This window comes from Colletes latitarsis, chromosome 11 (assembly GCF_051014445.1).
Source record: "Colletes latitarsis isolate SP2378_abdomen chromosome 11, iyColLati1, whole genome shotgun sequence".
NCBI lineage: Eukaryota > Metazoa > Arthropoda > Insecta > Hymenoptera > Colletidae > Colletes > Colletes latitarsis.
Window position 1 is genome coordinate 24,236,909 of NC_135144.1, and position 27,381 is coordinate 24,264,289.

The 27,381-nt window shown below is 41.5% G+C and overlaps 1 protein-coding gene across 4 annotated transcripts in view; it reads left to right on the forward strand.

Annotated features, from left to right (window-relative positions):
* The first annotated feature begins 5,968 nt into the window (after positions 1-5,968).
* Positions 5,969-27,381, forward strand: part of LOC143347830 (voltage-dependent L-type calcium channel subunit beta-2-like) — a 35,212-nt gene continuing 13,799 nt past the window's right edge. The window contains exons 1-9 of one of the 4 annotated variants that reach the window (XM_076777399.1): positions 12,360-12,653; positions 15,847-16,398; positions 21,045-21,161; positions 22,978-23,097; positions 23,761-23,971; positions 24,836-24,933; positions 25,997-26,133; positions 26,208-26,373; positions 26,429-26,798. In XM_076777399.1, the coding sequence (XP_076633514.1) occupies positions 16,348-16,398; positions 21,045-21,161; positions 22,978-23,097; positions 23,761-23,971; positions 24,836-24,933; positions 25,997-26,133; positions 26,208-26,373; positions 26,429-26,798 (1,270 nt within the window). In that variant the 5' untranslated portion in view covers positions 12,360-12,653; positions 15,847-16,347. Of the gene's footprint in view, positions 7,293-9,098; positions 9,287-12,359; positions 12,654-15,846; positions 16,399-21,044; positions 21,162-22,977; positions 23,098-23,760; positions 23,972-24,835; positions 24,934-25,996; positions 26,134-26,207; positions 26,374-26,428; positions 26,799-27,381 lie in introns of those variants that run through there. The other 3 variants (XM_076777400.1, XM_076777398.1, XM_076777397.1) reach the window with 3 other exon arrangements.

Sequence of the window (27,381 nt, forward strand, 5' to 3'; positions counted from 1 at the left end):
CGCAATAGATTTCAAATGAGCCCTACGAGTCTTTCGACTCTTCCGTTGTTGCAATTTTTTACTATGGTATACAATTATACAGGATGTTCGGCCACCCCTGGGAAAAATTTTAATGGGCGATTCTAGAGGCCAAAATAAGACGATAATCAAGAATACCAATTTGTTGATTGAGGCTTCCTTTTCCCAGGGGTGGCCGAACATCCTGTATAGTGTCGGTAGCCTTTTTAAAATTAATTTGTCCGCCAAATTATATTATAAAATCAATGATATTTCGAGATAAGTAAACAAAATCTACAAGAAATCGTTATCGATGGTCGGGTTCGCGAATTTTTCAAACGGACCTCGTAGTTAGCGAATTGCAAAGACTAACTTGGTTAATGGCGAAAGAAAAGTGAGTAAATAAAAATTTGACGTAGCTCTGGAAAAACTTGAAGGCTCCGTTGGGTTCAGGGTAAGAGCGTAGAACGTGGGGCAACGGGTAAGGAGGGAGATATGCTAAATCTGCTTTGCTCGGTCGTCGGCTAGAAGCGGCCTACATTTCCGGAGGCGGCGACGGCGACGGCGACGATGATGCAACGCCGCGGGTAAAGCGAAACAGGTGCGGACGGACGGTGGACCGCGCGAAACTGAAATCTAGGATGACAGATGATACGTAGGGGGAGCATACGCGAGGCTGAAAAGTAAAGCTAGAAGATAATGGGATGTTGATATTTTAAAGCGAACAGCTGAGGTTATTGGTAAATCGAAGGTCCGCCGCAGTGTGTCGCGTATACTGGGAGTCGTAATAAAAATCGTCACTTCTAAACTAATCAATTTTCGACCTGACTCGAACTTCTTTTTAAGAGAATACAAAGATACATCGATCGATGCATAGAAAAGTATTTTCAATCAAAAAGAAATTGAGGCAACCTTAATTTTTTATCGAATAAAAAATATTTTGCTAATTTTTACTATTGCAATTTCTTTTCAACCGATTACTTACTAACTTTGTTATCATGTTAATTTTGACACCTTAATTCACGAACAACGAACAGCTCGCTATGCAGCGAACGAAAAAGTTCTTGAAAGCTATTAGCGGAATTGTCATCTGAGGCTTTTCCAGTAATCGCTTCCCCTATTGTCGTAGAACGGAGAGAAGAATCTCTCTGTTCGAGGGAATCAATGCTAAATATACAGACTCCAAAAGTCGTTTGCTTCTCGACTGGATGGATTCATAGCGTTCTTAAGCGACCCTCGGAGAAACATTTCCCGTTTTAATTATTCACCGTGTCCCAGCATTTCCGCCGTTATTTTAGTCTACGTGCAACTACCGAGATATGTCTTCCTGTGTACCAGAAATTTTTACCGTTAACCGTACCAACGAATCTTCACTATTTTCTACGAATCTCTTCGCCCAGTAAACACGCTTCGATCGAAATGGAGGGGATAAATCGTTAATAGCGTAACTGTTCCCATTAATCGGACGTACTTGTCTACGCGTCACTGGATTCCAGTTGGCGCAAGGAATGCCATGAAGTATAGTATAAAATTGTTTAGAAGCGGGATCTAAATATTTTCTCTTCTACCAAAATATAACCAAAAAAATCAATCGACTACGCAAAAATGTTACTCCGATTTTTATTTAACCTGTTTTTTCAAGCGATATTATACAGTCGATTGATTTATTTCCGCGTGATCGGTCAGCGAGGAATAACCTCTTCACCTTAAATATAACTAGAAAAATAACGAAAATTAATAAGTAATAATTATTTTAATCGATAACCCTTATAGCGTTTACTGTAGTAATCATTTTTATCTTCTTATGATTGTGATAGCAATATAGGAAAGATTCATTGCCCGACATTTTGGGCTATAATGAAGACCTTTAGAGCAGTTATTCGAACGTTGTCAATTGTACTTATAGTAAGTTAAATAATATACTTTCCGACATTATATAGCGAAATAGTTTGATGGAATATAATTTGAAAAGCTTTTGTTTATTACGGTAACATTAGGAGCCATCTGACGGGTTTTCTATCTGCTACAGGCGGCTTATATCAAAGAGTTTTCTTCACCGTTTACCGGTAAGATCGTATTCTGCACAGTCGATATCCCTCTCACCGGGAGGTGGCGACTACGAACCATCATTTACCTTCTAAAGGAAACTGAAACTCACATTTTCCAACACTTCGAGCAATACTTTGTATAAACTATCGCGTAAGATAAACAGTCATCGACTTATGTGAATGAAAGAAACGTTTTTGAAACGAATCAACCTTTACGCGGAACGATCTTTGGAATTTAAATGCGCGCTTGCGATCATTGATGCCGGTGCCAAAAGGTTTCAAAATTGTTCTGTAACTGGCGTCTATTGGCACAGAAACCGACGCGTTCAGTCTTAAGGCGCCGTCGTATAGCGTACTATAGCATTTAAGTAGTCGTAAAGTTGTTAAAATACAGTACGTCCTCAACTTACTTGGTTGATTCGTCCTGTAGCTTTTCGCGTAAGTCTTACCGTCGATAAACTTGGGTGTCTTACCATCGAGATCATTGATTGTCGATAAAGGATTTTTAATTCTATATTAATATAGTAATAAGTATAAGTCATACTTTCATGAATCGAGTTGTCATAAGGAACGACTAAACAAAATGTCATATATATTGGAACATGTGTTACTTATTTTTAGTGCACAGGGGACATAAGAAGATCGAAAAAAGTTCCTACAAAACTATACCCTATTTGACCTTGTTTCCGAGTTATAGCTATTTTTCTACTCCAGCAATGTATAGCTGCTTACTTTTATAGAAAGTGCACGAAACGATCACCTTTAATCTGACCTGCAGTCATGTAGTTTCTCAATCTTTTACAAATTTTTAGTGTCTATCAGATTTGTTGACAGGCTTGTTGTATATGTGGAAGTATTTAAACATTTTGCAATGGATATCGAATAAAGAATTGCTTTATTGAAATAAAAATCCAGTAAATTGAAGTCTGGAGAGTGAACAGGTAAGCTCTGTTCGACTAATCCATTTATTGGAAAATCATTCGTTCAAGAACTGTCTACCTACTCTCGTGTACGTACCATACGTGACGTATAACACCAAGTGTAACTTCTTCCAATAGTTCATTTGATTGATCGCTCAAGAAATTGACTTAAAATTCACCCTGTTAATTCCTCATCAAAAAACACGTGCCTGATCAGATTGTCATCGATCATTCCTGCCCATATATTTACTCTGAGTCCAAATACAATTATAATTTGTATTTTACAGAGCAGTATACAGACAGATTGGTAGATCAGGTTTCTTTAACAGATTTTTATACATTGTCTGGCACGTTTACGTGGACTTTCATCATTTTTTATTATGGTTTCAGTTAACAACCGAAGTAGGTATCATATATTTTAATTTTATCTCACTCAATCTGTATGCAACGTTTTCGAAGAGTAAAGGGAAAATTCCTAATCGAAGGGTAAACGTTTCGTAATGGTGTAATCGTTGCACGAAACGATCCGTCGTGAGTGAGAGAAAAATTAGCGACTATTAAGAAAATTGCTGACGCCGCGTCTTGCCTCGAGCGACAAAACAAGAAGCTGACCCAGTTAAATTCTTGAAAACGCGAGGGAAAAGTGAGGGTTGACAGGGGAAGGTGAATCACCATTCCTCGCAACTGGCTAGAAACACGAGTACTTAGTACTGTGCGTTGCGCAAAGAATTTGCATTTACTGGAAAACATACAAGCTTACAAACGCATGAAAATATTGTGACGATTATAACACTGTTCTCCTGGATCAAAAGTTCGATGACTTTATACATCTAAAGTGAAACACGTAATTTCAGCTGCTATTGGATTTTACGAAGGAAAATTAAAACTATTTATTTTTAAGGGCGTAAAAACCGACTTTTTAAACATGTACGTTTCCAGACACTATCGATTTTTGAAGCAAATTATTCTAGTTTATTATAAAATATAATTGGCTGTTTTGCATATCAGAGGATTGAAACGGCGCTTTAGAAAGACACGCTAATAAAAGAAAGCAAAAGGGTATTTAATTCGATCGTTATGTCAGTTCTATGTGACAATCTTCTGATGCAATCTATGTTGGTACATGTATCCTCTGCAAGCACAATGCTATTCCACCCCATCTATCGACCGCCATCGCCCTTTCTTCACCCTTTCACAAAGGCCAAACCCCTGGCTTTTAGGAGCAACTTCCACACGGATCTGTCGGCACAATAGCAATATCTTTTTAATATATCCTGGCGGGTCATGAAATCACAGTTTCGTAGTTCATTGAACTGTCGAACGAATGGCGAAATAAGTGTCTGCGATATTCGATTTAATTCGACCCATAAATAATTGTTGTGTTGACGTCTTTAAACGCGATGTCAACGAGAGGATTATTTTCTTTGGCGCGCATCTGGCCGTTCAGCTCTGATAAATGCTACCACGCTGCCCGATCGCAGCTTAGATGCAACCCAGACCTACTTTTCAATTACAATACGCGTTTGTCGCTTGACAGACTATTAATGATCCCTTCGAACGAAAACTGAAAACAAAATCAGGAAATACACGCGCGATCGTAACGTGCTGCAAAATCAATTGGCAACTTAAGGCAACTAACACTTTCCTCGCTCAGAATCGCGTCATACACGACTCACATTCTGTTATCTGACCATTTTAGTTACCATTTTGTCCTTGATATTTACGGAATAGAATACATTCGATAGGTTTTAACAAACATTTCTCAGCGTCAATATTTTCTGAACCTATCGATGAATATATTTACGAATTCTCTTGTTATGTTCGCAACTTTTTATGCTATTAAACCGACCAAATTTACTTAATATTCACTTGCAAGATACCATACGCCCCAGTTCCTTTTTTACATTCATCCATACACGTCTCGTAACCTCAGGCTCCTTTCCTAGCATACGAAAGGATGCCATAGTTTTCTTTACACCTAAATCAACTGATCCTCTCCAACTCTTAATTCTCTTTGTCCTATCTCTTAACCTCCTTTCCTATCCAAACTTCTTGAAAGACTGTGCTCTATATTCAACTGCTGCGACACTTTCGCAACTTTGATGCTTTGCCTGACTTCCAATCTGGTTTCCAACATCGTTTTAGTACCACCGTGGCGCTCCTGCATATCTCCAACATCTTATTGTTTGACTTTCATTGTTTCTCTTAATTTTTCCAACGAGTTTGATACGCATAACCACGAACTCTCAATCGTTCAATTCCAAACCACTAGATTAACGTTTCGAATCACCATTTTCTTTTTTTTTTCGTTTAACAACGCCGTTTTGCAATGGTCTACACTTGGCCCCCTCTTATTCGATATCGCCGTTGCCGATCTTTTTTATGTTTGTGAATTTTCCCAAGCGTATAGGTATGCAGATGAGACTACTTCGATCCCCCTCTCTACAAACTCGATCACGATCCAGCAATCAGATTATGATGGGAGACGTACGCTGAATCGGTTGAAAAGTTCCCGTGAAGTTTCGTACGCACGAAGAAAATAAAATAAAAGTAAAAATCAATTTTTTCAAAATTCTCGCTTACTTAGAAGCGGTATAGGTCTGAAAGTTTCGCGCAATAGATAGAAAAGGATCGTAATACTGTATTTGGGAATACTTCCGTAATTTCAGCAACCGTTGTCCGATTTGTTGTAGCAGCAACAAACGGTTTTTGAATTCGCGCTCCAGAAACACTGACACGGTTATCTTCGCGAGGGTATATTTCGTTCATCAGTCACGTAAATTTTTCCTTGACACGTTGCAAAAGGTGATCAATCTCCGTGCTTCTACTTCGCGTTGTTCCTCTGTTCTACGAGGGCGCGGCAGCCTCGAAGATATTATTCTGATACATCGTGCGAGCCTCCGATCCAGGTGGTTCGCGTTCCCCGCGAGCTAGTCGGATCACCTACGGGCCCGCTCTTGCATTCTTCCTCCCGTGTTTCTTCGTCGAACGAGGAAAATTACGACGAATCGAGCGCTCTCGGCTCGGCTGGCGGTTTTCGGTGTGGCGGCCACCGTTTTATTTATAGCGGAGGAGGTCGGTGATGCGTTCCAAAAACTTCTCGTCGCATCAGTAACGCGCGCACTGGCATACCGGGCTCGTCTCGTACCAGTTTCCACCGATCAGCTTCTGTCCGCGTTGAAACAGATCGTCGACTCCGGAGACGTCGCGCGTTTTCCGTGGTACCGCGCTTTCGACGACTCGATTCGTCTAGTTCTCAGTGCGCGCGCGTGTCTCTATCTCGCGATTCGAGACAACAAAGTGCTCGCCAAGTGATTACGACGTGGTGATTCTTTCATAAACTCTCGTACGATAATTAGAAGGACTGTTCGCGAATGGTGTAGGTAGAGCGCGTGGGATGCATCGAGGCAGCCGATAGGTGTCTCCCCCGAGGAGATCTTCCTTCTACGAGTTTTGCTTGGCGAAACGACAGCTCCCGATATCGTGATCGTTCCGGTGATATCGGTAGATGTAACATCCGGCTGTGTACCTCGTCGAAATCCTCACGGTGCTCGTCGTTTCCGATCGTAAAGCCCGGTTTAGCAGTCAAGGTTAAGGCTGAAGATTTATGCGCTCGATATACATACCCCCGCGAACGCATCACGAGAAAATCGCGATTGCTCTTCGGCATGCATCCAAAGATCGGAGGTCCGCGCGAGGCAGTGGATTAATCGTTAGTAACACGGATGCGTGAGTTACGTTTACACTTCGGAGTTGTTGGTTTCGATTCCAACGTCTCGATGCGCTAACAGGGGCCACGGACGCGACGAATTTTTATATAATTTGATGCTAACGATCGTTTCCAAGTGTTTAGGGTTGTTGTACGATCGATCGGTACGATGTGTCCGTGATAAATGGCAGTACTGCGTTCGACGATTGGAGTAAATCGTTACGTTTGTGGCCCCTGCGAACCAGGAAGACGCGTCTGGCTCGATGCATCGCTCGTGATTTGCTGAGAAAACGGAGTCGCAGAGTGTGTGAAGTGAGAACTAACTGACAGTCGGTCCCGCGATAAATGAGGTTTAGAACCAAGACCCGACGTACCTCGTGCCGGAAGTCGATGGACTCGCGAAGCTGACGATTGCTGATCCACGTAGGCGATCGAGTGAACGGGATACGTTCGATCGATTGTTCGCTCGTCGCTAATTTTCGCGCGTTTGGCCACGATTCGGCCGGTTTTCGCGTACGATCCCTCGCGAAAGCTTCCACGCTGCAACGTCCACGGATAATGGCGCATCTTCGACGGCCAGCCAGACGGGAGCATTACAAGCCCTTTGGCAGGAGGAAGGTAAACGAAACCGGGACGTTAACAAGATCCGAATCGAACGAAATTTTGAAAATATACGTCTCGTGTAGCGGAGTTCGAACATTGTTCGATATTAACTCTCCGTGAGTAAGGTGCAATTTGTATATGTTCGTGATATTTTTAAGTCAATAATATTATGATGTATCTCTACCTACGGTGAAAGTTATTTACGACTCAACCAAATACATACAAGATATCCATAAAATACTAAGATGGCAATCTTTGATTAAACAATTAAGAGTAGAGTTAGACTCTGCTCTACTTTTGGACTCGTTCCAAAGTTCCCAGTTCGAAACATTCCACAACATTTCTAAACACATCCTGGAGCATTTGTAGGGTCACGTTGACTATAGCAGTTCTTAGTCTTTTGTATAAGTTTCCAACATGGAATTTGGGGATAAAATCAAAGGAAGAGATTAAATCTAATCCTACGATAATAGTTCGCTTAATCGAAAATTCGTTTTAAACTTTCCTCCGATTTAATTGCATTTCTTTTCACGAAATAAACAGAAACTCTATGAACACTATGCACAACACGAAACGCACGCACACGTACACAAACGCGCGCACATTAAATAACACGTGAGCGTTGCTGGTAATAGTTGCATTAACATTGGTAGCATTCCGAAGGTAGTTTCGATCGGAATTCCCGATCTAATTAGAAGAGTCTATAAGCAAAGAAAGAATAAAGCGATAATCTTCGTACGTGCGCCTTGTGTAAGTGGTCTATTTTAGAAATTGCCTGTCTAAACGACAGGATGCTCCAATACCACGTTTATACTGAAATAGCTGAGACGTCCTTCGATGCTCGAGAGTCCTCTCAGCCGCCAAGTTTTGCCAAATCAACCTTCTGTGACTCGTACTTTGCACGTTGGACACGGTTCCTTTCGTGCGCAAAACGGAACATCTGTGTACGGTACGCAAAGATATTTTCTCTCTGTGAATCAGAGTCTGTAACGTATCGACATCGACGAAGTACACGCGCGTGTAGACGGACGCACTCGAAATGTATGTCGTAATTGTATTCGCCCAATTGAAAAGGAGGAACTTACATTATTTAACCGCAGGGAATACGTTCGAACGATTAAAATGACTGAAATGATATTAAAACATACCTAAGCTACGAAAACTTACAAAACTTTCGGAGCCTCACATAAATGCCACGGTACGAGTTAAGAGAATGATTGTTCTTGTTTTTGATCCACGCATGACCTACTACGAAATATGCGGAGGTGTTAGAATAGTCTTAACGCAGCCCTACAATTACCCTGAGTTTCTATATTTACATAATAGTTTACAGATACAAGTATAACATAAAAAACAAATACTGAGCGAATGGATTCGAAGGAAAAAACCAAACGTTTGGATAAATGCGAATAAATGGGAGTGAAAATTCGTAGACGGCAAATTTCCGACCCTTAGCTTTTTCCCTCTTCTCGAACTTGGCCATATTTGATACGGATCAATCCGATGGATACAACTGTTACATTGTTTGTTGATAAATTGGATTTCACGGTATTCTCAGGGAATTCGTAACATACGTTGAGCCTAGTTCGAAATCCTCGTCAAATCCAATTTGCTACACTGCAAAGCGGGCCTGCAATCAATTATTATTGGCGAGCTTCATCGAAACGCAATAGGATTGAAACACGAGAATTTCATTCTCGATCCTCGAGCCACGTCTAATGTCACAAATTCAATTAACACGAACAGTCCTTCGACGAGCCTCACGCCGGACGACCGTCATGGCGACCAATAGGTTGATCCACGACATTGATAACCAATCCTCGAAACGTGATGTGTCGTGACATATATAATAATCCAAGGGAATCACTCGAACCGACGCGAATCTCCTGTAATATTCGTGAATGTTTTTCCACGTCAAGTTTTCTTCGACTCGGTGTCCAACGTCCGGTCGAAGATTTGTACGACGAAGTTCCACATTTAACACGATTCATCCGGAAAGTGAAAAAGAAGTGAGTGTGAAAAATCGACTCGTTCACTCGAATTCGCAAAAATGGTTTAACACATCGTAGAGCAAAGTTTGGAAACCGTAACATTATTAATAATTACAATTATCGAGACACAAACATAGCGAGTAATAATTATAATTACTAATTATTAAATAACAGAGCCAATTAAAGCGAATCTAATTATCGAACACGATTAAATCATTCATTATTAATCATGAAATGATTACGTCCCTGATTATACTTGATGCATTAAATTAACAGGATGTTAGTAAGAATTTTAAACATTTATTCTGTACGTGAATCTCAGTGGATCTAATAAGGGTCGAATCAATGTTTCCAAATTTACCTCGTGGTTAATGTCTAATTTTGCAAGGTAAGATTAAACTAATTCCTCAACGTTAACGAAGTGGCAACCGAGGTATTTAAGCTGGTTTGATTCTGCAATTTCGAAGTAAAAATAGAACTTCGTGACAGGTGAATCTGATAAGAACTATATCGCACTATCACTGAGTAAAAAAGAACCTAGAGTCTCGATCTCCATAAACATTAACCGATGCTTCAAATTATTTATTTACTATCTTTTATTCTATCTTTTTATATTTACAACCATCGGTACCTTTTCTTATTACGCCTATCTTCATAATTTTTAACTAAAGGTGATAGTTAACATTTAAAGCGCGTTTCAACGTTGTCAGCATTTAAGTTTTTATCTTAAAATACTTTTTTTAGTGTGAGACTTTCTATCGAAACGAAGTATGTAAATAATACGATTACTATAATCCTTCTCAAGAATGTTGACCAGTTAAAAGTGAAATCATCCTCTTTATCCTCCTATCTTGCGCTATCGCGGAGAACTTGGATGTTCTTGAATGGCATAGGCGGTCGCGTTTGAACTAATGTGAGTGTAATCCAACTTTTGTCGGTCTTCTCACTGCTAATGGAATCTATCTGCATCGGCGGTTGTCGATCACAGTTAGATAATATTTTATTCGAAAAATAAAAAACACCGTATTAGCAATTTATTCGTAACCTTTATCCAAGGGATAATTTCATTTTATAATTCGAACTGTAATTTCTTACGTAGCGATTAACAAGTTGCTTGGATTTTATTTGTTATTCGAAATTATTACCCAGATAAAAGTCTTGCCAATCTCTTTCGTCGATACTTTTTTGTTTTCTCGAGAGGCTGGTAGACAAACACGGTATGTTGCTGACTTGCGCTTTTTCTTTTTAAAACAAACAACGGACCGAGTGAACGCCAAACAACCAGGGAAGAAACGTAGGACAAAGAGTCGAGAGGCCAGCGGCAAAGGCATAATGGGGTTTACCCCTTAATAGCTCTGACCGACTAAAATTCTTGAAAAACGATTATAGCACATACCGGCCAAGCAGAAATTCCCAAATTTTTGTCCCTATTTTCCTAAAAGTTTATGAACGTCTTCGACTAATATGGTACCCATGGTTTTTATAAATAAGGAAGATCAGGTTTGAAAAGAACAAGATTAAGTTAGACCACTGCCATTTTCTAAAGTTAATAGATCACTAAAAAACTCTCCTTTTTTTTTCAAATCTTCAATGACATCAGTATCTCGTATATGGAGGCAACTTTATTAAGTTTCATAATTTTCTGGCAAACCACTCCTGAGGTATAAAGCAAAGCAAACTCCAACACAATGTCATGCATACAAAATATGTCACGGTATTCCCTGTAATCCTCATCAAATTTTTAAAAAATGATTTACATAAATGTACAGTAGGAGTCACCGTACCAAATTTCATGACTTTCCGATAAACCACTCTTGAGATATACAAGATGTTTCAAAGAGCTGGTGCCAAACATGAGTCCAAATATCATTAGTTTTGGAGTTATAAGACGCTTTCGTCGGTGTAGTATTATCTATCTTTGTTTGCACTAGTTTACATCACACGTTCGATATGGCTTCCATTCATTTCGATTCACATCTCAGTAGGTTCCCTCATAAAAACATCAAACAAAATATACAAAGTGTTTTCTTCTGTTACTGTGTTGTTACTTTTACATTGTTAAATACTCGTAATTAAAAACGTCTTATCTTATAACTCTGAAACTAATTACGACGTTTTTGCTTGTTAAAGTTTGGCACCAAGTTTCTGAAACACCATTAAAACAAAACGTACGCCGACATACATACGTGCGTACGTACATACACGCATACAAAACTTTGTAATCAGCGTTTTACGTTTGAAAATTCACGATACCTTCAAATAATCTGTAATTTAAAAAATGGATGTTGTCAAATTTTGACCTACAGCCATACCTTTCCTCTAATATATTTGTTAAACAATGCACGTCGAAAACTTGCAAAGCAATACTTCCTTTATGTTAAATTCCATAACCGACAGGAAATTAAAACGAAGTTAGTCCGCCATATTCAAAAATTCAATATTCAACGTTGTTTTCCCCCCATAAAAACGTCTAATATTTTAGGATCTGTTCGAATCCAACGTGCTCTACATTCGAAGGCCAATTTCGTCCAAAAACCGCCCTGCTCCTCGAAAGGATGAAACGCGAGAAGTTTTGTTCGCACCTTGCTCCACAGACCGAACGTCCTCGCTGTTCCGCGAATAGACGAAAGGTAGCAATCGAAACCAGTCGTCGGACAGTTGTCTGTGGTGACGCAAAAAAAGACTGCCTCTATTCTCGACCGCTCTGACCCGGCAAACTCGATCGGCTAAACATTCGATTCACCCGAATGACACACTTCTGCCGAAGGAACCTTTGACCGCAGCCGCCACAGAGAGAGAGATGCCTCGTGGTTCCGCGATTCGACGATTGTCGGGACACACACACCCACACAGACAAACAGGCACATATAGAGGGTACACACACGAAGTTAGGTCGACGCGGCACAAGACGTGCGCGCGGGGCTTGATAGGACACGTTGCCTTCAGGGTGCAGTGGCCTGGCGGTGTCGTGTGGGTCGTGTTGGGTGGCGAAGATCGGAGGGCAGGGGGTTGGTGGATCGATATAGTTACGGGGGTGTCGTCCGGCTTCCTCGGTGGCGCCACAGAGCGGTTGAGTCGGAAAACCCCTCGTCCGATGTATCAACTAACCCCAGCGATTGCGACTCGCGGGGACCCACCGCGTAGCGTCAGTGTGCGGAGCAACGTCGTCCCCCGATCGTCGTTCCCGTGCTCAGTGCGTGCGTGTCAGTCGAAATTGGTTCGCGATCGTGGGAGGGTTGGACGGCCTCCTCTAGGTGGCGGGGAATCGAAGACGAGCGCGTGTGTGCCGACACAGCGGTGCCTGAACACGCGACCAGTCTCGACGATTCCAAGCTGTTGATATTTGTTTTCCTTATCTGTTTCCGTGCGAGACGATCAAACGCAGGTACACAGGGGATCGAGGCTGTTAAGACGGTGCGAACGGACGCAGGCAAGCTTCCGCGGATGAATGTTGATAACGCCTCGCGAGTGGTTCGAGTCGATCGACGCTACTGCGATGTCGTTGACCCGCTTCCAAGACCTTCCTTGGGCTCTATTGGTCCGTGCTTTTCGTAAATTTGCTTCGTGAATGTTCGATTTACGAGGCGTCGAGTGGAACGCGTACGCTATCGTTAGCCGCGAGAGGCGGTGAAACGTCGGTGATCCTTTTTCTTTGTGCCGCGTAGTCGACGTTACCCGAGGATATTACGTCGCGGTCGTGTTCAAGGGGAGACAAAAGAAACGCTTCTCTCTGGATACGGCGCCGGTGCTGTTTCTTTTTTTTTTTTTTCTTTTTGTTTTTGTAAAGGACACCGATTGGTTCTTTTTATTCCCCACGCGTCGAGCCTTTTCTCCGCCGCCGAGCCTCGCGTGAAAGCAAAGTGTCGCCGTTGGAACGGGTGTAATCGTTCCTCGGGACCGAATTATCGCCAACTGTTTACAAGAGGATAACGCGCTCGAGGGCAGAGCGTTACAAAGAGGTCAACGGAATCGATTGCCCTCTCCCACACCGAGCAAGCTGATAATTCAAGAGTCCTTTTTTTCGAATTGTTGCGCTCTCTGTTGACCAACCGACTCGACCGAAAGCCACTTTGATCTGTTCGACTAAGCGCTAATTAATTATCCAGCTAGCCAGCGATCTGGGATTTGCGTGACTCTAGAGGCTCTTCTGTAATATAATTCAGTTTCTATTCTGCACGTTCCATTTGCTGCTCGAACTTGCAACGCGTACAGTCGCTCGCACAAGTGTACGTACACTCGTCCATTATTATATGAAAAGTCGAAGTTAGGGTGCACGTTATCGCTGGATTGTTTACGTTTACAAAGGAGAACCAATATTAATATATATCTTTACATTTTTCCGAATTGTCCTCGTCCGTCGTCTTTGTTTTGACAAGTTTAGTTATATCCAATCATTGAAATCATAAGATTTCTAATCTTTATCAAAGTGGAAGAGAGAAGGTGGCCAATTTTTTTGGGTATACGAGCAAATATTTACTAATAGTAAATTATCAATTAGTCGACCAAAGAGAAACTAGCTCTATCGAGGAAAAATAAAAACCAACTGTATATTTATCCATATCAATTCACAAATATTCTTTCTTTATTGAAATCCGGTAGTGAATCTGAAATTCAAATTCAGTAAAATTCTGTTTCCAAGGATCGGCTGTCTCCTTTTTTTAAAGAATGGAGTAATTGCAAAGTATTTGCAATATTTACAACAATATACAACGATAGGAACAATTTCTGTACGCTTTAATACACCTCTGATGTTTCATATTATTTTTCTACCATTCCTGTTACAGTTCAATGAATACAATTTTTTTAAAAATATTTTTGTCACTGATAAACAATTTACTGTAAATGCTATACTAATCTTTCGGTTTTTAAATTTACGTTTGATGCTATCAAAATTGTTCATTTTATGATTCTGTTCATCATTATTATCTGTTTCATCAGGAATTATTATAAAATTACATTTTAAAATATTTTTCCTATCGTTTTTTGATAACAATTCTGTACACTTGTAATTATTTTCATTAGTTTGAAAAAATATTGAGATTAATAAAAACGTTAAAATATATCGCAAATACTTATTATTACCTATAGGACTAACATATCCCATGGTGAACGTTGACTTTTATAACTGACTATAGTCCCAAGGTATTCAATGCAAAAATTGTACAAGGTAATTCAATAAGAATTGACCGTTTAAAAAATCGATCACATAATATGATTAAAATTCGAAAAGGTCGAAAAGTTTGCGTTCGAAGTTCTCATCGCACGAATACTAATGGAATAAACTTCGATACATAGAATTGGTGATTTCGACGTTAGGGTATTTAACGAGATGGTCGTATCTAGCTGGGCTTTTTCCTTATAACGCTATCGTCGTTACATTAATTGTTACTGGCGTAATTAACGAACGAACATACCAAGACGACCGGCGGACTCCCTCGTTAAGATGCTCGCTCGAGAGCAATTAAGTCAATATATTTCATGACAGGAGTGGAATAGGCTCCAGTCTGGCACCGTGCTACGAGTGTAAATCTATATTAATAAACCCGACGTAAAAGGATCGTCGCGACTCGAAGTGACGCAAAGAATACCATCAACATTCTTCTATGAACCTTCGAATTTTTATGGCGACCTATTGTTCGTGTTAGTCAGGCAGTTTAGGCGGGGCGAGAAATTGATTTTATCCACGAAATACACATTTACTTATTTACGTATTGGCCGTATCTAATGGAGTTTAACTTTGATAATCAGATGAGAACCTATGATTTTTATAAGATAGACCGACTGACTAAAAGTATAGTGGTACCCGCAGATCGATCGAATTTGATTCCGCATAACTGGATTGAAGTCATTCCCAATACTGTTATTATATACTGCACAGAGGTGGTTAGGCAGACTGATTGGTTGTTACGTAATAGCGACACCTCTATTCACACGCATTGCCATTATTGAATCCGTCGCAGCTACAAATCTATCGCGTGACGAAGAACGTATCGAAACAGAGTAAGATGGAGTGAACGACATTGACGCAGACGCAGGTTTAGAATATTAACTATGAATGAAAAAAACTATTCAGATAAACATAATTATATAACTGACAAATATGAGATTAAAATTATAATTTTTATGTCATAGTCATAGGTTATTTAATTATGTTTAGACTAAAAATTTTCGCTCGAATCGATTATTCAAACAGTTTTCCCAATCGAAAATTTGACTAGAAGCTTAACTACCAACTAATAGGTCAACATCTGTATTTCTGAATATTCGCTGCGGAAGAAAATAACTTCGATCGAAACCCTCGAGGAAAAGAAGAGGGGAATTCTACCAGGATTCTTATCGCGAGAAGAACGTGGGTGGGTCATCAGTTTCGTTTTTGTTTCCATAAAATACCACGCAATAGTCGTAGGATTTGTTACAAAACATTCGACTTAACGATTCTGAGAAGTTAGGTGTCTCTATGAGAGTTTCAAGATCAATTTTTCCCCGTCTATCTTAAATCTTGCCTGCGTTCGTCCGATCCGTGATCTTTGACTTTTTCCCGCGATGCAAAATTTCATCGAACGAACGTCTCCTAACAGCGTCCCCCAAAGTCGTCAAAGGCAAGTCGTCGCTCAGAAGCAGGCTAATTTCACGAAGGATCCCACGATGCTCGCGAAAGTCGAGGCACCAGGACGTCAAGATGCGATGACACTCGAACGCCGGGAGTAGATCGCGACGTATATTTGGATGGCTTGCAAACGGAAGCGCAAAAAGTCGTGGAAGAGCGCCTGAGGGGGACGTCCTGCTGCCCCGCGGCCATTGCGCCGTCCAACATGGCGTAACGGCGCACAAAATCGCGCGAACCTTTCGAACGAAGACGATCCCGTTTGGAGAGACAAGGTGACAAAGTAACCGAGTGGAGAAAAATCCGAATAAGCAATGCGGTAGCGTGTGCTAAGCGTGAGCTTAGCGGATCAACTACGAGCCTCAGTGGCGGTTCAGATATCGGAACTGGGCCGTAAACAGTATCAAGACCCGGGAAAAGTGGATAAAAGCCACTCGAAGAACGGTCCTGGCGACGACGGTGGCGGTTTCCGGCGATGATTGGATACAATCAACACAATTCTGGCTACAACAAGCTATTCACTCAGGTATTCGCACAGAGTGCCTCTTCCGAACACTTTTTATTTACTTATTTGCTACGTATATGCACAAACCTACGCAGAGCAATGTTATAAGCGTCGATGAGCGATTTTCCGCGATATTGTCACTAACCGTTGTTTTGGAAATCGTTGATTATAACGATAATATCTTATTTTAATATTATAAGGGTCGACGGGCCATTTTATGCGATATTGTAACGAGTTGTTTTCCTCGAAACCATTGGTGATATCGACCAAGTCTATTTTTAATATTGTAAGGGTCGATGGATCATTTTATGGGATATTGTGACAAGTTATTTTCTTGGGAACTATTTTACGATGTAAATTTTTTTTATCGACATAACCAAGAATAACAATCCCATTTCTGTATAGTAGGTGCATGTTATGAAACGCCTTTAAATAACAGGGAATACACACGAAAATAATTTAGATAGCAATTTTAGCGCTTTAATAGCGGAGATTATATAACTCTTTTACGTCCCCAAAATAGTAATCTACCTAATCCTCGTGGTAGCTATCGAGGTAACTATCAATATAGTTATACGTAGATAGAGGTATTCGTAAGCACGACATTTAAAAGGATCCAATCAACATCTTGGTTTAGCGAAGTCAATTTCAAATCATCTCGGTTCATTCGCTCGGAGTAACTGACAAGGAGAAGTTACGATTCGGACAGACGCTTATCGAACGAAACCAGACTCATATTATGAAGCGCATCGGGTGTGAACAGACCGTAAAATATTGGTTCCGGTTGGAAAATTTGCTGAAAAGATTTTTCGAACGTTTAAATTTGAAAGTTGTCGTATCGAATTCATTTTTTAAAACATCTTTTATCGCTATCTTCGAATGCGATTTTCTCTGTACATTTACGGTGTACTCAATTTGTTCTCGATCGTGTAACTGTCGCGAGGAAATGTGTTTCCCGGTTACAACGTTATTTATTTCACACGTGGCACGATTACAGGTTGCGTCCCTAAGAGGATAATGTTTGTAACATGGCCGATTCTCACAAAGGGTGTCAATGAATCGCCAACCTTACAAAGTAAATCAGTTGCGAGGGAAGTTCGCCGCGCCTGCGAAGCGTCTTCTACTCTTTCTCGATTTATAAAAGGACTCTCTGTGGGGTGCGACGCGTCATACAAGTTTCGCATTAATCAACCTGGCGTGAAATAAAAGCGTCGAGGCATGCTATCGCTGCAGCGGCTCGATCCTTTGCGTTGCAATCTAAATCGATCTGGTTTACATTTTGAGCGTGAAACCGAGCGTTTCTGGTATGCTCCATTGTCTCTGCTGCAGCTATTTTCGCCCATATTACAGACTCTTTTTTTTTTTTTTTTTATAAGTATCACGTTTTTATTACTTTGTTTATATCGTCCCACCATTTCTTATCTAGATCAAAACGTTATACAACGAACGAAATTAAATAAAAAATAAATAGAATTTTAGCTATAGAATGAAATTACGTTCCATATTGAACGAATCAGAACTTATTTTTATAACTGTTCAACCGAATAAACCTCGATAATAAATCAGTATACTTATCGTATCCTTATTCGTCAATTATTATTCGAATTAAATTCTGTCTGTAATTACGTTTTGACTGCGTTCCAGCTTCGATCACCTACGTAAACGATGTTCTACCTTCTCTATGCATGGTTATTACGGTCAATATCCTTAATTAAAAATCAATTTATCGATAAACGTATTGAAATACGTATACGATAATATTATAACAACAGCAACAATGATGTAAAAAGTTCGTTCAAGATAATAAACTTATATCACACCGTGTAAGTCTCGTAGAAGATTTTGAAATTTGTTATAAAAAAATATTGTTTGAATTTGCATTATTTTAAAATAAGAATTTACTAAATATTTACCGGGAATTGCAACGCCACATCGAATACCGAAATAAAAGTTTTCGTTATTCGTGCACGTGCACGAGAATTTATTACATCCAATTGTTTAGAACAAGCCTTGTCCTTAAGATTCCCGGAGGGGAAAGCAAGGTCGCGATGACACGCACAGACAAATTTACACAGTCACGCACAGAGAAGCAGGGAGAAAGACGATTAAGTAAAGGCCGTTGGCATGGCTACGACCCCCGGCCGAATGAATTCATCCTCCAAAAAAAAATGCTCCTCTAACGATAGGGTGGAAAAACATCAGTGAATTTTTCGCAAACAAATTCGACTTCTTGGCTCCGATTAAGAAATTTCAAAGTGGGTTTTCAAACATTGAAATGCTATAAAATTATCAGTATAAGTTTAGGATTTCCACCATTTTTATTTCCGATTTATAAAAACAGATCGTATAAATACACATCGTGTATTATGAACTGACCCTAACACAATTCAAGGTCACAGAGGAACAGGTGGTGGACAATTCATTCGGATGAATGGTTTCGAACGTGGTGGAACGATGCAATGACCGGGTAAGTCACGGAACATAACACTATTAGAGTACTTTTTGTGGGGATACATAAAAAGTATCGATTATCAAATTACACCTACGACTCAAGGAAACACGAGAAGGCAAATCATCGTTGTACGTACAAATTTGTAACGAAAGAAACGTTTGCTCGCACGATAAATTATTTCATTTTATTATGTAGACACGATATAGCGTAACGAAGACGTTGATTATTGTCTATATGAACAAGTTCTGTTCATCTGTGATTTTAGACTGTCAAGGTTGCTTCATGCTGGAAATTGCCATAAACTCAGAAATAAATTACAAATAATGAGGTTACCATTTTGGCCTGCTTTCGCGGATATTCAACCACTCTACTACGCGCTGGAATGTAGATCGAACGTTCGTCTGAGGGACGCGAAATACACGTCGACCATCCTTTGCATTTAATTATGTACTTAATTACGGGACAGGCGGAAGCTTCGACTTTGAGAAGTAAATCAATACGTCAGTGTCACCGGTCAGGATCGATAAAACTGTAACAAATTGCGCCTTGCTCTCGTGGATTTCTTGCTTACGAGGAGCACCGATAAGATCTCTTTCGAGAAACGCAATCGATTCAATTAATTACGACGGAAATTGATCGAGAGCCAGAGATCTTGCTCCGTTGTCACATTGTTGCCAATAGATACGATACAAAGTGTTCCTGAGATATTTGGCCGTAGGTTTCGTACGCTGATGCAACTAATGGCGTCACGCCATCATATAGATAGAATCCTAATTTTTGTCGCGGATAATTCCTCGAAACAAGAGTTGAATTGGCAGAGTCTTTCCTCGAGCAGAATCATAACTGTCGATAATAAACTTGAAGTGCAATCAAATTCTGATGGTTCTAATTTGGGGGACACGAAACGTTCGAATAATCGATACTATAAACGTGTATGTAGAGATTATTTTATCGTAGGAAACAATTTCCACTGTTTTTCCCTCCCATTTTCCTATCTTTCTCACTGGCACATTCTTTCTACTTAGCATTACTTATTATTTAGGTTAGATACTGTTTCACAACTATTTCTAAAACAGTAAATGTTTGAGACGCTCGTAAGAAAATTATTAAATTTATCTTTTCTTATAATTATGATATAATTTAATAACTGAAACTGATCAACGAGATCGCAGACGAGTCCACGAGAGAAACGTAGATTTTTTAAGTACGATGCAATTAACACTGTACGAAAACTCTTTGAGCAAGTCTATAGTTAGCTCTCACGACACATTTCGTACTCTGGGAGAATCCCTATCTTCATGCCGGCTGCTTCGATTCAAACAACAAACGATTGTATAAACTGTCGCTTTAAAATGTTTGCAAAGACTGTTTAAAGGCGGACCGACCGTAGTCGGTTCGGAACTCGACGAGAGTTCTCTTTTTAAACTAATGGCCCCCGACACTGAAAGCCCTCGAGAACTTCGCTGAAGCTTTCGTGGACAAAACAGAGAAGCTCCTTCCAGTTCTTGGAGGTAGTGAAAAATCTCACGGGTGCCATTGTGTTTCCTAGCAGCGAGCGAAATTTCAAGAATGCGATACGTAACGTAACCGTAAAATTCGGAGTTTTAGATTATGGGTGGTTGGTTTTGCCCTGTTCAGGATAATCAATGAACAGGTAAGAGGACGTGGAAGGATCTTCGAAGTACGTTGCACGATATGCTGCAGCATCTAAGCTTCGCATTCTTACAACGTGCTTCATGCTACATGCTGATTCATACTCATGAGTATGAGTTAAAAAACAGATACGTTTGGTAAAATATTATTAATAGAAAATTCAAATTCCGTGTGTCTTTATATTTCGATGGAAATAACAGGCTGCTTAATTTATGATATTAGCTATTAAGTAGGCTACAAGGATTTAAACGAAGAAAAGCTCCTTCGTCAAGCGACACCTAATATAAAATAAAATTTGTAATTTAAATTAAATTCTGATTCTTATCTAAATAAAATTGACGTTCCTGTAAACGATGGAAGTTATTTATAACAAAAATATTCAACTGCGATGGCGTTACGTTCTTTTTAAACGAGCGGAAACCGCGGAAGCTTTACTAACTTACGACCCAATATTTTGCCAAAAATCGAACGCGAATCGGGACAAAACGAAGACCTATGATTCCGGAGTAATAATTCTCGTCGCCTCGGGACGCAATTTAAAGGTGTTTGTTTCGCGTTTCAGGGCTCGGCGGACTCGAACTACTCGCAGCCGAGCTCGGATCTCTCGCTGGACGAGGAAAAAGAGAGCTTGCGTCGCGAGAAGGAGAAGCAGGCCCTCAATCAACTTGAAAAAGCCAAGGTAAGTCATTGATCTTTCGCATGTTCCAGTTTCCTCTCCTTCCGACGCCCGCTGTTTTTCCTATGAGCCTTTCGTAAATCGATCGGCGTCTTTCGAACGGATCGTCGTTGCTTTCGACGCCGGCCTCGCGAACGACTAAGTCGCCGCCAGGGAATGAAAAGCGTGTCAATGAATATGCGCGCCAGACTAATGAGATTTCACACAGAGGCTGCTGGCGAAACCAATTAAACGTCTCGCGATCCTTTGTTCCGACGATAGACGCGATTGTATATTCCACGCGCTGCGAGGCGCGGTGATATTATTGCCATTGATCGTACGTTTCCTTGATATCAATACGCGACGTTCGAGCCATTGATCGTTTAATTGTCATTCGACAATTTCAATGCGCCTGCACTTTTTATCTCCTGCTTTTATCTCGAGTTTCGAGGATTCGTAGATACGCGATTGCACCATGATTCGTGGTACACCCTAAATATTAAAATTGATGCATCTACAGTATACCAGTCATTCGTTGTATTACATATAAACGAGTCTAAGTGATCGTCACTTAGCAATGAACGAAGTTGAAAGGGGACGTAACTGGTGGTAATAACCATAACAGTGTAGATATACTGTGTAAGTGGGGCACTATCCTTATGAATTCGATACCTTTAATATTGCACGAACCTCAGTCATTTTAGGAATTTTCAGTCCCGGGGCTGAAAATGCATATACAAACAAATGAAAATAGCTGCGTCGCATTAATAGAATACATACTGAGAATACTGGAACACAAATTTCGCGTTTCCGTTATGCTGTTTGCTTAAAAGTCATTATTATTTCGTGGACCCGCGCAGTAACAGGAAACTGGTCTAAAAGATACACTGCGTGAATGAGTTAACCACACCATGGTGTGTTTTTACGCGCCTGCTTGTACCCAAGCACTGTCCCCTTTATGACCGTAGTATAGATGTTTATCGTTGACGAGGAAAGGAGAGGTCACGTTTAGGGGTGGAAACGACCATTTGGAAACGAATCGAAGCGTCGGCTGATCGCACCCGAATTACGAATAATCCCTGCCGAAGTTCGCGAGTATGCACAACCGATCGACCAAACCGAACAATAAATGAATATTGATTCACGGGACACGACCTTCGAGGCATAAAGCGTCGTAATAAACACGAAGAACGCCCTATCGAGGTGGTACGCTTTTATTCTTTATTGACGCGGCGACCTGACACGTGAACAGCGTTGACAATGTACCGATCATCCGTGATCTCATCGGCTTCTACTTTATGCGCAGGTTATGGTCGCGCAGATATCGTCGCGTTTTACCGAATTATATACCGTGACCTAATAGGAAAGTCGATAATCGAGACCGATAAAACGAGCCACGTGATTGCGATGTTCACTGCCATGTCACCGGTGTTTCGTACAATATTTGCGAATAGGCAGGTCATTGAATCTTGGGGACCGTTCACAAATTACAAAGAAATATTCCTTTTACAGTATAATTCTGTAAATGAGATCACAGAAGGACCACGTCCAATTTTCCAGTTTTATCAATGATACATGATTGTTGTAAAAGTTTAGTGCCGACATAAATAAACTCGTTGATTTGAAGAAGTAATTTTGTTAGTTTTACTTGGGATATGAAAATTTTGTTGCAACGACAGGGTGCTGGTCAGAATTTGTCACGTAATTTTTTCAAGAGTAACATTAAGTTACGGAGGAAGAGGGTTAAAATGAGGTCAATTTTGCGTGACGTAATTTGTGAACGACCCTTTATAGGTGCCGCTGGAACGTTGTTAACGAAACATTGTTGTGAATTATGCAGACGAAACCGGTAGCATTCGCAGTGCGGACCAACGTGAGTTACGATGGATCCGTTGACGACGATTCGCCAGTTCATGGCTCGGCGGTCAGCTTCGAAGTCCGCGACTTTCTGCACATCAAGGTAAATGGATATAGTTTCACTGAAATATTTATACACTGTAGGCTATCTGGTCCACTTTAGGTACAATGACATCCACGTATACCGCTTCGAATAATTAGATCACTCGCTCAATTTGAGAAACTAGTATTCATAAAAGTACCTTGTAGCGTACAAACTGACATTCGTAGTATAAAAAACTGTTGTTGCGTGAATTAAGCATGCGAAGAATAAGAAAACTAACGTATCGGAAATTATAGTAGAAATGGAATCATTTGGCCGCTCAAGGTGTCCGATGACCTATCCCCGCCATTTTATTTCTGTCTTATACTAATAATCGTATATTTACATTTACTAGTAATTATATACATGCTCCAGTGTTTGTTCCCTTTTATTAATTGGGTTCATTTTACTTTTTGTATGCAATAGTCTGAGTTAGTTTATAAATCGAAGTATCATAAAAATTTATTAAAATTAAGATTAGTGCCATGCTCCATAGTGGGGAATCGACTTTGAGCGGCCAACCGATAAATAGTTCCAATTGAAATATCAAGCAACGACACCATAGACGACAAAAGATTCAGCAGTAGCCCGCTGCTTCTAGTCATTGTTTGCATGCACAACGCTCGACTAACAATAAGATCCAGGACGAAATATGAAGTAATCATTACCCACGATACCCCCCAGGAGAAGTACGACAACAACTGGTGGATAGGTAGGCTGGTGAAAGAGAACTCGGACGTTGGCTTCATCCCATCCCCGGTGAAGTTGGAAGCCCTGAGGCAGCAAGCGAGTGCTGCACGTGGCACAAAGGGTCTCTATTCGGCGCGCGGAGGGTCTTCAGGGAACCTTGGCGAGAGTGGTATGCCCTCACGTGGTTCCACACCACCTACACCAGGTATCCTAGCACGTCCTTCTTTCTTTCCCCGACCCGAAAACCACGGTGTATCTACCTGTTCGGGAATTCTCTCATCTTGACCGATCGATGCCCGACAGAGAAAACAGACGGAGGAGATCGTTTCTGCGGCAAAATATAAGAGACAGAGAGAAAGAGAGAGAAAAAGACAGAGTAAAAGAAAATGAAACTTGATGAACACTCACGCTTGTAGTTCTAAGTATTTGAACATTCAAACACACTATAGCTTTCGTTCTATTCACAACACGCATCTCTCGCGAGCTTCTTTTTCCATTCACCAACCTTTTGGCCTTTTAGTTGCTAGGTGAACTGTCGCTAGCGATGGTCGGTATAACGTATTAGAACAATAGGGAGTTTAAGTTATCGTTAAGTGGGTCGTTGAAAAAAGATCTTGTAAAATAATGTAAAAATAAAATATTGCACACAGGTATCCTGTAAAAGTTTGCAATTAATTTTAAAAGCAATTGACCGACGACCTACGTACGAATACAATAACTCGCTTGATATTAGTGGCAATTGTCATTCGCTTTCAAGTCAATCAAATTCAACTAGGATTAGTCGAGCACACCTATCGCTGGTCGCCACGCTAGTCGACACATACACACACGTACGAACACACACTCGACTCGCGTGTCCGTGACACCTAGTACCGCTGTGTCTGAACGTTGGTAGTTGCTTCTATGATCTCGGGATCAATGCATCGAATTAGTACCCTAGGTTCTTAGACTGCATCGCGCGTTTCGAGCTTTTGTCACTAGTTTCCTTGAGAGAAAGAGGGACACTCATCGATGTTCAACTTGGAAAGGATCGTTTCGCGAGTAATCGGTGACTGTGCTTCCTCGACAGGTGACGATAGCGACAGCGTGGGAAACGTACGCGGCGGCAAGGCGACCTTGACGACACCACCAGCTAAGGATAAGCGGAAGAACTTCTTCAAGAAGCCGGTAAACGATCTCGAAGAGTCCGCAGTGCCTGTGACTACTTGATCCGTTGTGCACATCTCGTCTAACGTGCTTGGGGGTTTCTCTGTGGGGTCTAGCTGTAGTCGGGAGCTGGAAGTATGCGCAAAGTTTCGTCCACGTTGCTTGAATTGTCCGGCAGGAGTCTGTGCATACGCTGAATTACAATGTTTCACGATAATCGATCGCAGAAGGGTTAACATTTTTCGCGAATTTGGCAGAGATTCCGAGCGCGCGATAAAGCTCGCGACGTGGTCGAGGCTTTAGAGTCTAAATTTATCTGTCGGTGCTAGAAAATATCGTGGGCCACGCGAGGACTAGCAGATTTATTTCTGTGAGTATGCGACTGTATGCGTGCGACTGTAAACTCCGTGCATCGTGTGTTTGTTGAAAAAGTACATCGAGCACTCAGCCACTCGTAACTCGTTCGAGGAGAGTTTATGTAATAATTGTCACGCCAGAGAGACTTGTTTTGCTTTCAATTTTTCTTTCGGTTCGCTGACTGCTCTATGAACCGGCGAAGAGCAAATGGCCTTTGTTTGTTTGTTTGTTTGCTTTTTTTTTTACTTTATTTATCAGTGTGTAAACGTAGCATATTTCTAGCATCGATCGGTAACTGCTCGGCGAATTATGTGTTGTCGATGGACCATTTTTATATCGCTCGCTAGACGAGTACCGTCTGACGTGTGTTCTCTGGCGAAACTACACGTTCACTCGTGCCAGTAGACTAGCTTGTAGTCGAACGGATTAGCCCGTAGAAGGTTGTTGATAGCATAAGTCGATCGTAGTTACCAAACACACTGCCTGGCCAAAGCGCCTTTGGGAGCCGAAGAGAGTGCCCGTAGCGATGCGATCGGGAAGGTCTTTGGCCGTGCAGGAGGGTAGGTCGCATGTATCGAGTCAACGTGGCCATTAACTGTTTTCAATGTTTTCAATGTTGCATTCCGTGCTCACGAAGTCCGACGTAAGTGAGACTATCCTGGGCTTGATCCTGGCGAACGAGTCTCCTCTAGACCGATCAGACTGATTCCCCCGTCACTTTTTCTAGGAGACGACAACACCGTATGACGTTGTACCATCCATGAGGCCCGTCGTTCTGGTGGGTCCATCGCTAAAGGGTTACCAGGTCACCGATATGATGCAGAAGGCGTTGTTTGATTTCCTCAAGCATCGATTCGCGGGCAGGTGAGCGAAATTACTTCCTGAGCACCGTAACTACGATAGACTCTTTTTACAAACGATCGTCCTCACGATTTCAGAATAATCATCACTAGGGTAATGGCAGACATTTCGTTAGCGAAGAGATCTTTGTTGAACAATCCAACGAAAAGAGCGATCATGGAACGATCGACCAGCAGGAGCAGCTGTCTGGCGGAGGTTCAGGCGGAGATCGAAAGAATTTTCGAGCTTGCCAGAACTCTACAGGTAAAACGCCCACGCTTTAAGCAACAGCGTCCGTTCTAACTGTTGACTGTTCCAGTTGGTCGTGCTGGACTGCGATACTATAAACCATCCGTCGCAGCTAGCGAAGACCAGCCTAGCGCCCACGATCGTCTATCTGAAGATCTCGTCGCCTAAAGTGCTCCAAAGGTTGATCAAAACGCGGGGCAAGTCGCAGATCAGACACCTGAACGTACAAATGGTGGCCGCCGAGAAACTGGCACAGTGTCCGCCGGAAATGTTCGACGTGATCCTCGATGAGAATCAATTGGAGGAGGCTTGCGAGCACGTGGCCGAGTACCTGGAAGCTTATTGGAGGGCAACGCATCCCCCGGCGCACGCCACGGTTCCGCGTCCTATTCCTGCGCCTGACGCGCCCGTCGACGCGCTGACGCCGCGCGTAACATCAGGTATTCCGTTCGTTCTGACGCCTCGGTCACGCCCGGACACTTTCATCGATGATCGCGTAGCTGAATGTTTCGAAGTACAAATATTCTACGTGGGTTTCATTATCGCGGAGAATGGAGTCGCTGATGGAGAACCTATAGCGTGTCCCCGAAAAGTTGGTTAGGAGACAGTGGCATCTAGGCACCAATCGAGCCCGCATTCCCTCGCTAGCCAACTTTTCGCGGACGCACAGTACACTGATCACGAAACTATCGCTGTGGCCAAGGCTTCGAGACGTTATTTCACGGTCAGGGTAGAGTATTTGTATTTGGAAAAATCCTTCGGGATCGGGAACGGTCGTTCAAGATTGCCGACAGCAACTTTTATGTTGTAGCAAGTCGAATCGTAACGAGAAATTCAGAGTCGCGTGGAAACGTTTTTCTAGACGAATCGAAGGCAACTGACCGGAAGCACTGAAGAGATCGCGCGCGTCCCTAGTCGTATTTGGCAGTAATCGTGCAACGAAATATTGGCTCGGTGTTCGTGACCACGTACATCGTGACATTTTTTTTGTTCTCGTCCGCGATTATTAGTCCTTCTCACAGC